The sequence below is a fragment of the Gavialis gangeticus genome, unplaced genomic scaffold (genome assembly GCF_001723915.1).
Source record: "Gavialis gangeticus isolate Ggan-Ray unplaced genomic scaffold, GavGan_comp1, whole genome shotgun sequence".
NCBI lineage: Eukaryota > Metazoa > Chordata > Crocodylia > Gavialidae > Gavialis > Gavialis gangeticus.
In genome coordinates, this window is record NW_017729034.1 from 45,820,693 (window position 1) to 45,837,640 (window position 16,948).

General features: G+C 38.5%; 1 protein-coding gene across 1 annotated transcript in view; it reads right to left on the reverse strand.

Moving 5' to 3' along the window:
• Positions 1-10,598: 10,598 nt before the first annotated feature.
• FMN2 (formin 2) overlaps positions 10,599-16,948 on the reverse strand; it is a 348,730-nt gene continuing 342,380 nt past the window's right edge. Inside the window, 2 exon segments of the mRNA XM_019527634.1 lie at positions 10,599-10,893; positions 12,391-12,472. Of these exon segments, the coding sequence (XP_019383179.1) occupies positions 10,867-10,893; positions 12,391-12,472 (109 nt within the window). The 3' untranslated portion in view covers positions 10,599-10,866.

The window sequence follows — 16,948 nt, forward strand, 5'->3', positions numbered from 1 at the left end:
CCCTGTTCTCTACCCACTCTCCCTATGGTCACCCCCCTCTCACCTCACCTGCAGCTGCCCAGCTGTCCATCCAGGACAGTAGAGTTCACTATGATAGCCAGTCCATAAGGGCAGGGGGGAGAGAGGGGGAAGAGGTCCCATATGAGCTAGAAGCAGTACCTACTGGGATACTAGAAGACTACAAATGGCAGGTATTGGCCTTGTGGAGCAGACTAACATCACTGCAACATGAACTGCCTGATGCCAGTTGGAGACAGTCTTCACCTGAGAAGAATTCTCTTTGTGATGCTCAGAGGACATTTGGCTCGTGTTTTCTGGCCTTAATGGGTGGACTCATCTGTTATAGGAGCATGTAACATTTGAAATGGAACATGTAATTATACCTGAAATCACTCTTTTCCCTAGCCACTTACCTTCCGGGACATAGGATCCAACATTGCTTAGGCAGAGTTGAATTTAGGCCTGGATATTTGGCTGCAACAAAATGTAATCTGTGCCAGGTTGGGAGAGTGGCAAGCAAGGGAAGAAGCTATATCCTGTCATTGTGCAATGGCTGGCTCTATAATATGGGACATGCTAGTTTCTTTCAGAGGATGTCTGCACTTGTACCTTGTGCACCTTGAGTTAATGCCTAATCAGCCTAAAATAAAACTATAAATGTAGCCAGGAAAAAACAAATAAGGAGTTTCCAGACTAGTTTTACTTCAAGGTAGTTAACTTGTTTATTAACTAGTTACAGGTACACAACTCTAATGATGACAAACCCATAGCTATTTTTGGTGGGCAAGCTGCCTGTGCTTTCAGAAAGAATCAGCGACGACCATTTCTCACATTTCTGAAACTCATGCAGCCCTCAGACTTCTCTACAACATTGGAGTGTTGGGAGCATAAATACAATACTGGATGTATGTCAGGCATTCATATACTACTGTAATGGTCATGAATGACGTGTGCCCCCAGAGGCTGGGAGGGCATGGCAACTGCCCACGGGCGGCCGCAGTGGTGTCAGCAGCAGGGGGCATGCAGATGGCGGTGAGCAGCTACTGCCAACAGGTGGGGTCAGCAGCATCAGCAGCACTTCTTTCAGGGGGTGCACCACCAATCTCAGGGGGTGTGTCCTCTATGCATTGCCAATGGTAACAGTGGTCTTAAAATATCATAAATTGAATACTTCTCCAAAAAACAGTGCATTGCAAGCATTTCAAAATAATTGGTGAACCCAGTGGTTGTGGAACATGAGGTCTCAAGCAGAGTCATGTGTTATGTAGAATTGAAGTGTTGTAAAGGTATTCAGTACTATTTTGAAAGTAACTTGACTTTACTAGCAATTGGATTTCTGGTAAGAGTCTCAAAAGTGCACGTCATTTTTTAAAAATAGGACATAAGTAGCTTTTGATGATCTAAGCTTCCATAGGAGCCAAAACCCCATTGATTATAATAAGAGTTACATGTGTAAGAGCCTTCATAATGGAAAGTTTAGCCTTAATATTTCCTTTCCAAAAAGGAACAAAAATAAAACACCAGCATTCAAATTTGAGTGATCCACATACTGTCCCTATTGGAACATGAACTTGGATGAACTATTGACAGATTTCCTAGCACCTTCCATCCTTAACGGGCATCAAAATAGTGTACATTTCCTGAGCCCAGTTGTGTATACCTTTTCCTTGTCAATAACAAATGATGTTGCAACTTGTTACGTATTCCCTCCCAATTAAGCTAAAGGAAATTACAGTCCTCTAAGTAAAGTGGACAAAGTTACCTTGTACTAATTAAGTTTCGACTTTATCCCTGTCCCCTCCATAGGACCTTTGCACTGTGTATCTCAGTTTTTCCATCTGTAAATTGGGTTTGTTAATAATTAGCTTTGTGAAGTGCTTGAAGCAATAAGGATGAAAAGTGCTATGTAAGATTTAAGTATCATCAAAAGGCACATAACCACCAAAGTATCAGGCTTCCTGAAGGTTTCAATTTGTAAAGGAAAACAACACAAGCCTTTTATAGCTACTTATAAAAGCCACACTGGAATTCTCATTCTCAATGAGCCACATCTGCATCTGAGGCATGAAAGCCACGATTTAAAACAATGCTATTTGCTTAAATAATGGTGGGTAATGTGTCATTCTTGTGTTGAACTAAGCCTGGAAATTTTAGGTGCAGTATTCCTGGTAGACAAGCAGCTGACTTTGCAAATATTGACAACAAACCAATCAATGTTTTCTTAGCGTCTCAACCCCTCTCCCCCACCTCATATGATAGAGCTTTCTGTACTTCAGCTGACACATATTCTATGACCATCCTGACTTTTCCCCTCCATGTAATACAATGAACACTATTTGAAATGTAAAATGATATGTCATTCTACAAAAGAGAAGTATAGGCTCCAAGCCCCATTAACTGTTGCAGGACAACTTTCATGCTGCAGATAATGAGCAAATTGATTCATTAGCTACCTGCAAAGGTACTTAAATGCGGTGTTTAAGTGTTTGCACTAAGAACCTTAACCTGCATGTTGTCTTAATTCTACTGAACTGCTCAGATTCATGCATGAGTCTCAAATTCAGTGACTGGGCTGGTATCCTGACTTAAGGGACATGGGGGTCAAGACTGAGTAGACTTTCTTGTAGTGTGCCCACCAGGTTAGGAATGAGATGTTTTGTGACTGTCCATTTCACACAACATCCAAGCAGTTACGGCTTTCAATTGGAAGCCTTATTTTACACTCTCACTGTCATATTTGGAGCAGGTATTGAAACCAAGTCACCTCTATTGCTACCTGCCAAGCTATTAAGTATTTCACTGTCTTAGTCTCTCCTTTGTATAAACAATTAAATATTTATTGGACTAGAGAGCAAGAGAGACTGTCTGGCTGACTCTATAGCCTGGTGATCATGGTCATTATTTGACATGGTGGGAGAGTCAGGTTCATGTTTCTCTGTAATGAATATTTAATTATTATACCAAGTGAACAGCTTCCAAATGAGAAATTCATCCCCTCCCCCACCATCCACCAAGATTACAGAGTAGCCTGGTGATTCAGACACTTTCTGGCATTCAAGTCTCTGCTCTTAATTAGTCAGGTGGAGGATTTGAAACTAGGCCTACCAACTGTCCTCTACCTTCTGGATTATTGGGTATAACGGATGGAAAACAGCCCTTGATCTCTTATTTTTGTTGTTTTGAGAGAGTTTATATAGACAGAGGGTCTAGATCATGCAGGTGAAGATTCCTTTAATGGAGTCTCTGATGAACTCCTATCTCCAACTCTATGTCTCAGTCCTCAAGGACAGTAGCAGCAGTTTGTATAAGAGAAGGGTCAGCTTAGGTGGGAAAGATTCCATTAGTGGTGTCCTTACTGGACTCTTCTATTTTCCACACCACATCCTTGAGAAATGGTAAGTATAACTCCATGTATTCAATTCATGAAGGGATTAAAGGAAGAGCTAGCAGTTTCTAAAGGGCTTGAAAGCAAAGTATGGCATTGGAAGCTCAACAAGATGCTATTTGAACATAGCAGCAATTTAAGAACAGTAGGAGACTTATCTGCCTAACAAAATGAACTTCACAAATGCCTCAAAAACAGAAGGAAAGTGTACAGGCAATGGAAAGCAGGACATGTCACTAAGGGAGTATATCAAGCAATAGCAAGTAGAGACAAGGTTAAAAAAAGAGCTACACCTGGTGAAAATGTTAAAAACAAGCAGAAGGGATTCTATCAGTATGTTAGATAGAAAATAAAGCTCAATGAAGCTATGGGTTCACTGCTTAATAGCCTGGGTGAACTATTACCAGAAGATGCAAAGAAGGTGGAGCTGCTCAATGGCTACTTGCTTCACAGAGCAAATAAGCTGCAACCAGACAGATAAAAATAATATTGGTAAAGCAGGAGAAAGGTTTAGGGTCATGATAGCTGAAAAAAGCAGTAGCATGCTTTTTATTACTTTGAATGAATGTAAGTCAGCATGGCTTCACAAAGATCATTCCTGGATGGCCATGGAACTGCTTTAAAGGATCCTGGAAATACTGGCAATAATATTTACAAATTAGTGGGAGACAGGCAAGTTTTCAAACAACCTAGTGCCCCTGTTTAAAAAGTTAGACAAGGCGGACCTAAGAAATTATAGGCTGATCAGCCTGACTTCCTTCCTGAATTTGTGCAGGGGCTTGGACCAAATGCCCTTAGAGATCCCATTTTTCTAAGATCACAAGTTACCAGGTGTGCACTGACCTCACTTTAAAAAAAATGGGAATGAAGGTATAGTATAGGCATCTCCCAGCCAATCACAAAAGAGCATAGGTAGAAGTGAGATGCTAAGGTAGCCAGTCTGGGTTATTTCTGAATATGAGCAGTAGCTGACCAAGTGCACACATTTAGGGCTATTCTTATAACAGAGACATAGAGCAAATCTAGGCATGTAAGTGATTTTTGTTCCATTAGGTATCTTAAACTGTAATTAGGGTCTAGCTCTAAGTCCCTTTGGCAATATAGGGCTATATCCAAAAATGAGCTTAGGCACCTGAATGCCACCTAATTGGCACTCTAGGTGACAAGCTCCAAACTGTAGCACCTCAAACCCCCCCATTCAGCTGAACTGTAACTGTAGAATCACCAAAATTCACACGGGCTTTTAAGCACTGAACTTACCATTGCAGTCAATGATAAATGGATTAATTGCAAAGGTGGTGCTATGGACAAAGAATTCCATACAAACTGCCCCATCACACCCATGCTATACCTGAGATATATAGATGACATCTTCATCATTTGGTCTAAAAACCTGGTTTCCATCACAAAATCAATAATCATCACCTCTCCATCACTCCCTTGAATACTCCATCTCAATCCCTTGAATACTCCAACACCAACATTTCCTCTTTGGACACCATGCTCAATATCCAAAATGGTAAAATACAAATCATCATATACAAGAAACCCATGGACCAACATACAGATCGCACAGAACCATAAATCACTCTAAATACACCAAGAAAGCTGTAATTTACAGCCAAACTCTCTGACATCACTAAAATTGCACTAAGAAGGATACCTGAGATTGTCACCTCACCAATCTTTAAAGGGCTTTTACCCAACAAGAACTCTAGAGGGATGGATTACACTTTTGAAAGAGCCTCCTGGATTTGCTTCAGTACCAAAAAGAAAATGCCCACAAATTACATACATTAGTTATGACATAATACCCTTCCCTGGAATTTATATGGAAAATCCTCAAAAAACTGCAACTTGTAATAGAAGACGACCCAATTCTTAGAGATCTTTCCAGAACCATCCCCCATCCTAGCCTTTAAACAAGCACCAAACCTCACTAACCTCAGCACAAGAAGCAAACTTCCTATGACCCAAACCACACCTAATGGATCCAGACTATGCCAGGACATGAAATGTAAAACCTGCCAACACATCTCCACCAACCCTACAACACAACCATCACCATTCCTGAATCTTACACCTGTACCTCTAGAAGTGTAATATATCTCATCCACTGCACCAAATGCCCTGATGGAAAATATGTAGGAGAAACTAAACAACAACTGCACACCAGAATGAAGGCACACCAAAAATCCATGAAAGAAAAGTATCCAATTACTTATAGGTACCCACTTCTCACAAGACAATCACTCCTCCTCTGATCTCTCAGTTCTAATCCTCAAAGGGAACTTACAAAACACCTTTCATAGACGAGCCTATGAACGTCACTTCATAAATCTACTAGATACAAAAAATCATGGACTTTATAATGTGTCATAAATCCAATGTCTATATAACCTGCCTGACATCTGATTCACCTGCCTGAGGCTGACAATTTGCATTGCTTCACATACACCCCCTTCCCTTCCTCCTCTCCTATCATACCTGTCGTCTTCCAAACTTGCATTTTTACAGACTTTGTGTCACATTTTTAGCTTCTTTGCTACCTTGGAGAACTCAGAACAACAGCAGAGTCTCCTGATGCCTGAAGAAGGGTGTTTGTGCTCAAAAGCTTGCAAAGAACTTTTTTTCCAACTATTTAGTTGCTCTAATAAAAGGTATCCCATAGACCCATAGAATCTTGCATACCTAACCTAAGTGTCTTTATGACTGTGGGCCTAGGTCATGTGAGTGACAAAATACATGGTGGTCCAAATTCCCTATATATTGCACAGGAAAAGTTAGGAGGCTCAGAATCTTTGTTCTTTCATCAGCCTTTCATTCTGAGATTCGGTGCTTAAAAAAAAAGACATTTTTCATCTGGAAGAAGCTACTTTCTGGTCTTGTGTTCTATTACACCTACCACTGACTGGCAAGGCTGAAAGGGTCTTTCAAACACTGACACTGTCTTTTGTCTTCAACTATCCCATGGTGATCAGCAGAAGTGGGTTGCCTGGGCAGAAAATGTTTAAGATTAGTGTGATCAAAACCCATAAAGCACTCTAAAAGCCTATGCAACTACTTAATGCCCTCATGAAAGCAAGCAGGTGGAAAAGATTCAGAGGGAGGAGGGAACAATTATTAGCCCAGAAGGCACCTCCTGAAGCTAAAGCCAAAGCCTAGTGTCTACTATTGTAGGCAAATACACCAAATATTTCTTTAAAGTGATCAATCTTAAAACCACTTGTCCCTGCCAACACTATTTTAACTATAAGGCTGCTCTGAAATAGAGAAACCTTCTACTTCCCAGTCTAAATTTATTCATAGCTAGTTTATACCCATTTGTTCTTATGCCAGATTTGTCCTTTAGCTTAAATACCTTTTCTTCCCTATCATTTCTCCTCTGATACTCGTTACCCTAGTGTCAGCCATTATTTTCTAAGCTTAATGCAGAGTAGATATTTTAGTTGCTTAACCTATGATAGGGTCTGTTTTCTTGATCCTCTATTACACTGCCATTCTTCTTGAACAGGGGTGACCGGAATTCTGCACAGCATTCCAGATAAGTTCTCACAGGCGTTGGGGAAAATGGTATTGATCATAAACATTCCCATCAGTATTGGGTATACCTTACCTGCAACATCCTTGTATCATCTTTGCCTTTTAAAAAGGCACATCCTGGAATAACCAAGTCTTTTTTCTCATCACTTCCAACTGATAAGCTCCAACTTTAAAGAAAAATAATCTTGTTACTATCTCTAAGTACACAGCCTTTCAATTTGTACAACTGATTTTTTTCAATTTCTATTACTACAGTAATAAAAGTGATCCAGTTCTTCCAGCTTGATATTCTAGTTCTCCTTTGTGCATACAGCCTTTGCCCACTGTGTTCATAGTCATCATCATCCACATTTAAGAATATGAAGAAGTTGGAGAGGGGTTCAAAGGCAGGTGAGAAGAATGAAAAATGGAGGTACGGTTGGAAGGCAAGGTTGAAAACTAGGTATGCTGGGCTTGGATAAAATGAGATGAAGTGAGGATTTGATTACAGTTTAAGAATGTTTGAAAGGCTGCCATGAAGAAAAGGGAGAACTACTGTTCTCTGCCACTGTGGGCAGAACATGGAAACACCTAACAAAGCAGATTTAGAGGTTGTGAAATCTCCTTCACTGGAAGTTTAAAAAAAAAACAGCTGGATAAGTATTGGCCAGGGATAATTTAGGAACTGTATTCCTGCGCGGGCTTGAGCTAGTTGACCCTCAAGTTCCCTTCCAGCCCTACGATTCAACTATATTATCATTGTCATTGAAAAATAAGAAAAAGAATTTAGGTTTTGGATCATGCCACTATAACCAGCCCCACTCTGTCTATAATGCTCATCAACCCCAAGTCTAAAATAGAATCATTCCTTATTTTTGCTTTCATCATTAACTGTAATATTAGTTCAAATTGCAGGCAATTATGAGAGTTCATTTTATATAATAATAGCCAGAGGGGGGAATTAAATGGAAAATTGTTGCATCTGTTATTTTAATGCCATATTTCGCTGTTGTAAATGTAATGGTGGTTTAATATAAAAATACTATGACAATGGGTGCAATACAAAAGTCTAGACAAACAAGAGGCTTTTCCCCCATGCTACCAAGTAAAAAAAGCTGCAACATTGGGTATGGAGTCCAGGCCAGCAGGGATGATATCTGAAGATCTGTCTTTGCTCTGAAGAGCTGGCTTGACAGAGTGAACAACTTGAGAAACCACCGATGCAGCTTGTACTTTATGTTATGAGATACTGCCACCTCTTGAAACAGTTCATTTAGAAATAGATTGCTTGGATATAACTTGTGATATTAACCACTGAAATGGTAAAGAGATTCTTTGATGGTATGTGCTACTTCAACGTATGCTATGCTATTTCAGTGTAGGGTACATACACAATATTTTCCTCTAAATATCCATTTCAGATTGCTACTTCACCTATATTTGTGGGAACAAGTCCTAGTATCTCTGTATTACACTGTAGTAAGAAATCCTGTATGTATCCAGGTAAAATAGCCACTTCATAGATATCATGGAAGAATAAAAAGCATATGACTGATGCTAGTCACATTCCTCAGTGAGCTACTGGAAGGAAGGCAGTAAAACCTTAGAGATATGGTGGTGGTATGCAATCTATATAGAACAAAACAGAACAGAGCTCTGGGGGCTCCTCTATTACCCTGATGTGAGACAGAATTGGTAATCCATACAACTGCAGATTACTGCTTTCAAATCTCCTGCTTGCCAAAGTAGGAGTCCATCCATCTCCACAGACGAATCACAAGAGTTCTTCAAGGATAGGATAATCTTTTGAGGACAGCAGATTAAAAAGAATTTGGCTCCTGGGCAGCATATGTGGTGTACCAGCATGGAACACAGTGACCAGTGGAAGGAAAAAACAAACCAAAACAATAACTTTGGTTTCATTATTCCTTTTATTTTCATATAAATTAACATTCTAAAAAAATTGAAATAGAAACACTAAATACAGTATTGCACATAGCGCTCTTTGTTAGATGTTCTATTATTTAATTTAGTATGGTAATATACATACTGTAGATACTGAAGGGAACAGGAAAGCTACAAAACCAAAACATGCTACTGCATCCTTGCACTTAAATAAAAATAAATGCAAAAGTTAAGAGCAAAAGACTATAGTGTACATAAATACAAACATGGGTTTGAATCAGTGCCATTAAAATAGCTTTATTTTTTTTTAGTTCCTTTCCATAGGTTACTCATAACAGTAAATAATCTCCTCTTTTCCCTTTCCCCAAAAATACCATTATTCCCAACAACACAATATTTTAGGACTAAGTTCTTGGTAACCATATCCTTTCCAGAAATTATCATGAGCACAGAATTTCACATAGTTTTATCAAGCAACAGGAGACTTATTTTTCACATATGTGAAAAAAAGCAACTTTTCTAGTGCTTGGTATAAGTGAGGAAAAACAGATTCCTGAGGTCAGATTTTATGCTGCCCTTAGGACATGTGGTACAGAATATTAACTTCTGGACAGTCAGGAATGTCTTATGATGTACTAGACTAGACAGGGAATAATCTACCACAGCAGATTAGACCTCAAATTTATGTTACCCCTGTGCTTTCCAGGCTAAGGATTTGTGATCGTGTGCACCCAATCCATTCCATGCATTGGCTGCTCCCAAGAAGAGTGCTTTGGAAGAGAAATGTTACAAAGCTTATTCCTACTGAGCTCAGTAGTTACATCATAGGGGAGGGTGATACTGGCTCAACAAATCAACATTGATAAATCCTTAGGTTAATTTTCAGATTTTAAGTAGAAATTAATCATGGAAGTCCTAGTCAGATTTCTATTGCCTCCTAGCCAAGCATACAGATTGCTGGAGATAAAATTCATACCTCTGTTGTTTAAATGTAAAATTGACATTAATTAGCCGGCAGCCATTATTTTGTCACTGGATTTGACTACTGAATTCTTTAAATGCCAGTCCCTGTGTGTTTTTTTTTAAACGTTAATATTAAATCAGTTGAAAAGCCGACTCAGAAAGGGAAGTTATGCAATGTTAGAAACACTGTAGTTACAAGAACCCTGTATGACTCAACTGTAATGCACCTTTCTATTTTATTTTATTTTGTAAACAGATCAGCTCCTTGACATATTAGCATGTTATAATACCCCAGTGTCTCTTCTATACTCTGAAGTACTCCTGTGCTTTTCTATATTTCCATGTAAACATTTTTTTGGTGTCGTTTTTCTGAATCCCACACCACCCACTCTTTATTGTCTGGCAAAAGATGAAGTAAAAGTATGCTGCCTTATCAATTTTAAAGATAGTTATGCTAAGCATCTTGTTCCACAAATATTCAGTCATGGAGGGCAACCAAACAAGTTGGGAAAGCATTGATTATAGTGTATAAACAGCACTTAACAATTCAAAATACAAACTGCAAATGTTGACATGAAACGGATACAAACAATTCACTAGAAGTAACATTTCTTTCCCTAATCTAAGTGCAGTGCCATGGAGTATGTGTGTTAGATGGATGTTGCCAGTAGGAATGAAATGGTTTTATTGTATCAAGTAGTATGCTTATGAAGTTCAACTAAATGTAATTTTCAGCATGTTCTGAACTGATGCAGATACTGCGTCTTATGCATGCTGTTTTGGTCTACTGGTGTTATACCATGAATCATACAAAATATCTTTTTTTTTCTTTTTGAGTGAGAAAGGAGATACACGGTAAAGGGAAGGTGTCTCAAGTCCATAACTAGTCTATTGCTGGGCACTCCATTACAGTGATTACATTCATTCATGAATGTACAGTAACATCAACTAGTAAAAAAAATATAGAGAATAAAAAGCAAATTCAAAAGATCAAGAAAACAAACGGTCTGGATGATGTAGTTTCCTTCCCCCATCCGCCTGACATACTGAATTATATTAAACAGGTGGCAATAGTTTTTGTTTTTCTTCTCTCATATTTTCATACTTATCTTTGCTTTCTGAAAAAAAGACCAAAAAGAAAAACTTAGTATTTATTTTATAATTATTATGCTTATTAATTATATAAATATGTAAAGCACAGAATTAGGCTAACTTTCAATTATATCTCATACAGAAGTATACTAAAACAACCCCAAACAGCCTCCCCTCCTCAAAAATCACTTCAGCTTAAACTAGATTTAAAATTGCAAGATGACTAATTGGGGTGCTTGTATATGGAAATAGCTTTCTGCACACACATTTCTATCTTGCACGTACATGTGCATATAGTACCTAACACAATGGAAACCTTATTTCTAACTGGAACCTCCAGGTGCTATCAAAGTACAAATAGTAATAATAAATTTTTTGTATAATACATATAGAGTTTGAAAGAATACCATGAATTCATAAAATTTTGATTTTACATACTGGCAGAAAAAAACCTCAAACCAACAAGTTTTCTTAAACTTACATCTTGATCTTATTACAAATAACATTTGTAAACTAAGACTTAGCTGAACTGTTACTCCATTTACATTTCCTGTAGCAGTAACCACCACCAGTTCTTCCTAAGCAGCTACAATAAGAAACAATAACAACAATTCCCCTTCTTCCTGTGTCAGATTATGCTAACTAGATTATGGTAAATGACAACACGTTTCATTTCAAGGACATGTGTCACATGTCATAGTAACCTTTGTAACATAATCATTATAACATAGCATTAAATACAAAATAATCTGAATCATGTTTCTGGGGGGAGGGAGAGATCATGACTAAGGAAATAGTCATTCATTTTGAAGTATTGAAAACCAGATGGGTAGGCAACAGTACAGTAGGGGTTTTTTGGTTTTTTTTAATGCAAGGAGCCAGATAGATATTCTACGGGAGAAAAATTCCAGCCACTCTAAAAGAAGTCAGAATCCTAAAAACACTTTTAACTTTAACCATTCAAGTTAGTGCACTGAAATCAATAAGACTGGTGCGCTTCAAATTAAGTAAGATATAAGTATCTGCAGGAACAGGGCCTATGAACTGGTATTTGCTCAAGAGAATAATAATATAAGGTTAAGAGTATAAGTATCTTTTCTGTCTAAGTCCTACTTTCCAAACCTAACTGGATCTGACCAAAAGCCACTGGCGTCTAGTAACTCCTTAGTAACCCTGCTAAAGGCATCCACACCATAAAAAACTGTTACCCCTTTCATGCTCTGCAACTTTAAGAGGACCAGAAGACTAAACTACCATCTCACCCACAGAGGTGTCTTTGGCAGGGCAGTAGGGGGAAATTAGCACTGCCGCTGCCTGAGCTGTACCTTTTTCTTTACATAAATATAGAACTTCAGTAACCAAGTTTGTCACTCTGACACTGTCTATGAACATATTATATCTACACAACAAGTTTGAAAATAAAAGTAAGTAAGGATGTCAGGAAAAGGTACATATAAAATACTAAAAGAAAATGAATTCTTAACATTATTATTATTAAGATAAACACAAGAATTTACACTTACAATTCCAGAGTCGTGTTTTGGCTTTATATTGTAAAGTGACTTCCCCTTTTTCTGCCTGCATACTTCCTCTGCTTCTTTAACTCTGAAAAGAGAGATTTATTTTTCTTTTAATAAGCTGTTTTGGATGACGAGATTGTTGCCATGGACAGTACAATAGAAGAATCGAAGATTTAGACTTAAGCACAAATATGTAGCCTTCTCTCCACATATTATTCTTCAGTGGTCTGTGAAATGCCTATGAGAGTCAGTAGCTGCTGTTATTATTCTACCAAGACGATTGTGTCATATAGCAAGAAAGATTCCTATAGTAATTGAAGATTGCAAATAAATCATGTCATCTTGTAAACCATTGAGATTAGGAAGCAAATATCAGGGTTAAAGATATATCCATGACACAAAACCTGGTTTACCAAAGTTCCTGTAAGATATTTCACCTCCCTCATTCATTTTCTATATTTTTAGATGATTTGTCATCATTTCAGTGCCAGCATGTTTCAAATAGTGCCTATTCTTGAACACTGTTATTTCCAAATTATCTTCTGCATACCTAATGACATAATTCATTTTCACGGACATTTGTACAATTCATCAGCGATTCCAGTCTTTGCTTTCACATTCGCAACTGAATTTGTTTCAAAAGAGTTTTTCAGTTAAAAATAAAATAGGAAAAAAATTAGCTTCAGATTGCTTTAAAATTGAAGGACCTGGTCAACATCTATCATCATTAAGATCAGTTACTACTATGAGTTGACATTTCTAAGGCAATACACAATATAAAAGCATGGCAGAATCAGACACTTAAGCAATCCATATTCACACAAGTACTTATTTATTTTGTTGTATGCAATTCTGAATTATGTTAAAAAAAAACAACCTGAGAAAGCTCATGCCTACTTATGTACCTTTGCCAAACATGCAAAATAAAACTAGAAGCTACTCCTTATTCCCAGGCTGACAGCAACTACAATTAATGACCACCCTAACCCTCAAATAGATTCCTCATTATGTTCCTTCCTCTCCAGAAGGTAAACAGGTAGACTTTGCAGTGTGTTATGAGGATAGATGCTTGGAATATTTTGGATCAAAATAGAGGAACAGGTTTGAGAGCTGAAGATCTCATGTAATCAAATTCCTTGCCTCAAAAAATGTCTGTGTGGCAAAGGGCTGCAAGTTAGTACCTAATAAAATTATACCCAGTGAAGTTAACTCTTTCGGGTCCAGTCGGATGTGGTTGTTAATTTCTTCTCCTCACCAGAACTTGTTCTTCATGGTAATCTGCCAAGTTTACTTGACTAAGATTTGACTGACATGGATAAAAGAGGTGTAACCAGGTTCTTGAAGGATAAACAGGATGGAGGACACTATTAGTGAATTTTACATTTCTAAGACTTATACTCAGATCCTTTAAAAATGATGTTCCTAGTGGTCTGAAATGTGTTAATGCTTTGGCAAAAGGATAGTCATATAAAGAAAACAACAGAAAACCAGAAGTTAGGTAAACCCTTCATTGGTTTGCATCAATATGTGCTTTGAATTACTTAACATCAACTACTTAACATCCATGTGTTTTGAATACAGCCTGCTTTGCCTTTTCATCATTATTCAACAGTGAGAAAAAACATAAAAATATAGTGAAGGAATGATAGTGACCAATGATATACCCTTGGGCTGATTCCTCCTGGATATTATCTAAACCAATTGCATGTATACTATTTCAATGCGACTATAAAAAGCAATATGAGAACCCACTAACTAAAACATACCATATTTTGCACTCAGCATTTCAAACTGCAAAAATGCAGTAACCGTTTTAATCGTACTTACTTTTAAGTTGGTTGGTGATATGCAGTATATGCGGAACATTTTGGAAAAACACTACACAGCCAAGTAATGCACTTTTATAAAAGGTATTTTAAATGGGTTCAATAAAGGTGGCAGCCAAAATGTGATAGCTTTATAGCACAGGATTGCACTGAATAAATAAAATGCAGTCCAAGTTTGCAGGACTTTCCTCTCCCAAATTGCTGCCTACCCCTTCTATTCAATTCTTCCATAAGCTTTCATCATTCCACACAAAGGGAGAAAAGCATTTTGAGTAATCTGCCTGTGATCTTTTGTTTTGTAATCAGATGCATTTCAAGTCCTCAAAAGCTATTATTGCAAAGATTAATGCAGAAGAGTCTATGTACCATTTTTTTTTCTTTCAAGGGAAGCTACAACCAGTACCAAGAAATGAAAAACCTTACTTTTATTTAAGCAAGTTAAATTCTCAGCTGACACACTCAGATGGTGTAAATCAGCACAACACCCAGGGGGGGCCAGTATGTGCTACTTAACTCATTGAGTTGATGTGTAATATTAAGTAATACTGAGACTACTAATGCCAAAGGCAGATGGTAAGTGTAGAATACACAGCAACATTTTCTAAATCAATCACTCTGATTCAGAAATTACTTTTCTTTAGTTCCACTCTTTGTTCCCACTAACAACACCCCTCTTGGAAAAAACAAACAAACTTCCCATGGTATTTATTTATTTATCTCATGTGACAGTTGTGTCATGGACTACAATTCAGTGCAAAGCTGGTGACTTGGGTACTAATAGCTGTCAAGAAATTCCTCAGCAGATCCCAAAGAATTCTAGCTGTTTATGGCATGCCTATACAATATTTTCTTTAAAATGGAAAAGGGAAAAACAAAACAAAACAATGCTGGATAGTTGAAAACTTTTTCTGAAAAAGTCTGGTAGTGTTAGAAGGATGTTGTAGCCATGATGGTCCAGGGATTACGCAAGAGGCCAGGATTTATTTAGGTGATATCTTTTTATTGGACCAGCTGCAGAGCTGGGATAGAATTAGACAAGCTCTCAAATGCAAGACATTCTCCTGAAAAAAGTTTGAAATTTAGCCCCCTATCTTTTAAGAAAATGATCTCAGCCATAAGTAATTCATCAAGATAGTGCACTAAATTTCAACTTTTTTTTAGAAGACAGTTTTAGCTATCCAGCACCAATTTTTCCTCAATTCTAAAAAGAACTCTGTGGTTTCTGAATCAGATATGCTAACACTATAGCCAGAACGGACTGGAATTTTGACAAATTCCCAAACTGGCCAAGTTTGGCTGACATTCTGAATTTTAACCAAACCAAAGAAAAACAGAATTTATTACACATATATCTTTGGCTAATTTGTCTGTTTTTGAACTGCTCTGTCAGATTTAAGAGAATTATGCAGCTGTATTGTTGGTCAGTATTCTTGGCAAAGGTTCAAAAAGAAGTAGAATTGTTATATTCTATAACACACCATGTGCTACAGAACAAATTCTACATAAAATTATTCAATTCTTACAGAAAGATCATAGAATCATATAAAATTCGGATTTGAAGAGACCTCGGGAGGTCACCTAGTCCAACTCCCTGCTCAAGGCAGGACCAGCTCCAACTAGATCATCCCAGCCAAAGCTTTGTCTAACCTGGTCTTAAAAACTTCTAAGGCTGGACTAAACTTTGACCTTCCTGACTTCATCCCTGAATGCCCAAGAAATGCTTTTATACTCCTCCCTAGTAGTTTGTCTAGGTTTTCACTTCTTATAATCTTCCTTTTTGTGATTTAGCTTACTGACAAGATCCCTGCTAAGCCAAGTGGTCTTCTGCCATACTTGCTAGTCTTCCTGTGCATTGGGATGGCTTGTTCCTGAACAATCAGTAAGGCTTCTTTAAAGTACAGGCAGCTGTTCTGGACTCCTCTCCCCCCTAGAGTGGCTTCCCAGGGGATCCTGCCCATGAATTTCCTGAGCAAGTGGAAGTCTGCTTGTCTGAAATCTAGGGTCCTTACTCTGCTGCTCTCCATCCTTCCTTTCCTCAGATCCTGAACTCATTCATTTTGTGGTCACTGCTACCCAGGTTGCCATCCACTAATATATTTCTCACCAATTCTTCCCTGTTTGTGAGCAGCAGGTCAAGAAGAGCACAACCCTTAGCTCGCAGCTCCAGCACTTGCAAGAGGAAGTTGTCCCCAAAACTCTCCAAAAACTTCCTGGATTGCCTGCATACTGCTGTATTGCCCTCCTAGCAGATGTCAGGGGGACTGAACTTCCCCATGAGAACCAGCATCTGTGATCAGGCAACTTAGTTTCATAGTTTCTAGGGTCCGAAGGGACCTGAGCAGATCATTTAGTCCGACCCCCTGCCATGGCAGGAAGAGCACTGGGGTCAAACGGCCCCAGTAAGGTGGTCATCCAACCTCCTCTTAAAAACCCCCAGGGTGGGAGCCTGCACCACCTCACTTGGAAGCTGGTTCCAGACTCTAGCCACCCTGACCGTGAAGTAGCGCCTCCTGATGTCCAAATTAAACCTTCCCTCCACCAGCTTGTGACCATTGTTTCTGGTCACTCCTTGCGGCGCTCAGGGGAACAGGGACTCCCCCAGCGCCTGCTGATCCCCCCTAACCAGTTTATAACAGGCCACAAGATCCCCCCTCAGCCTTCTCTTTTGAAGGCTGAACAGGTTCAGGTCCCGCAACCTTTCCTCATAGGACCTACCCTGCTGTCCCTTGATCATA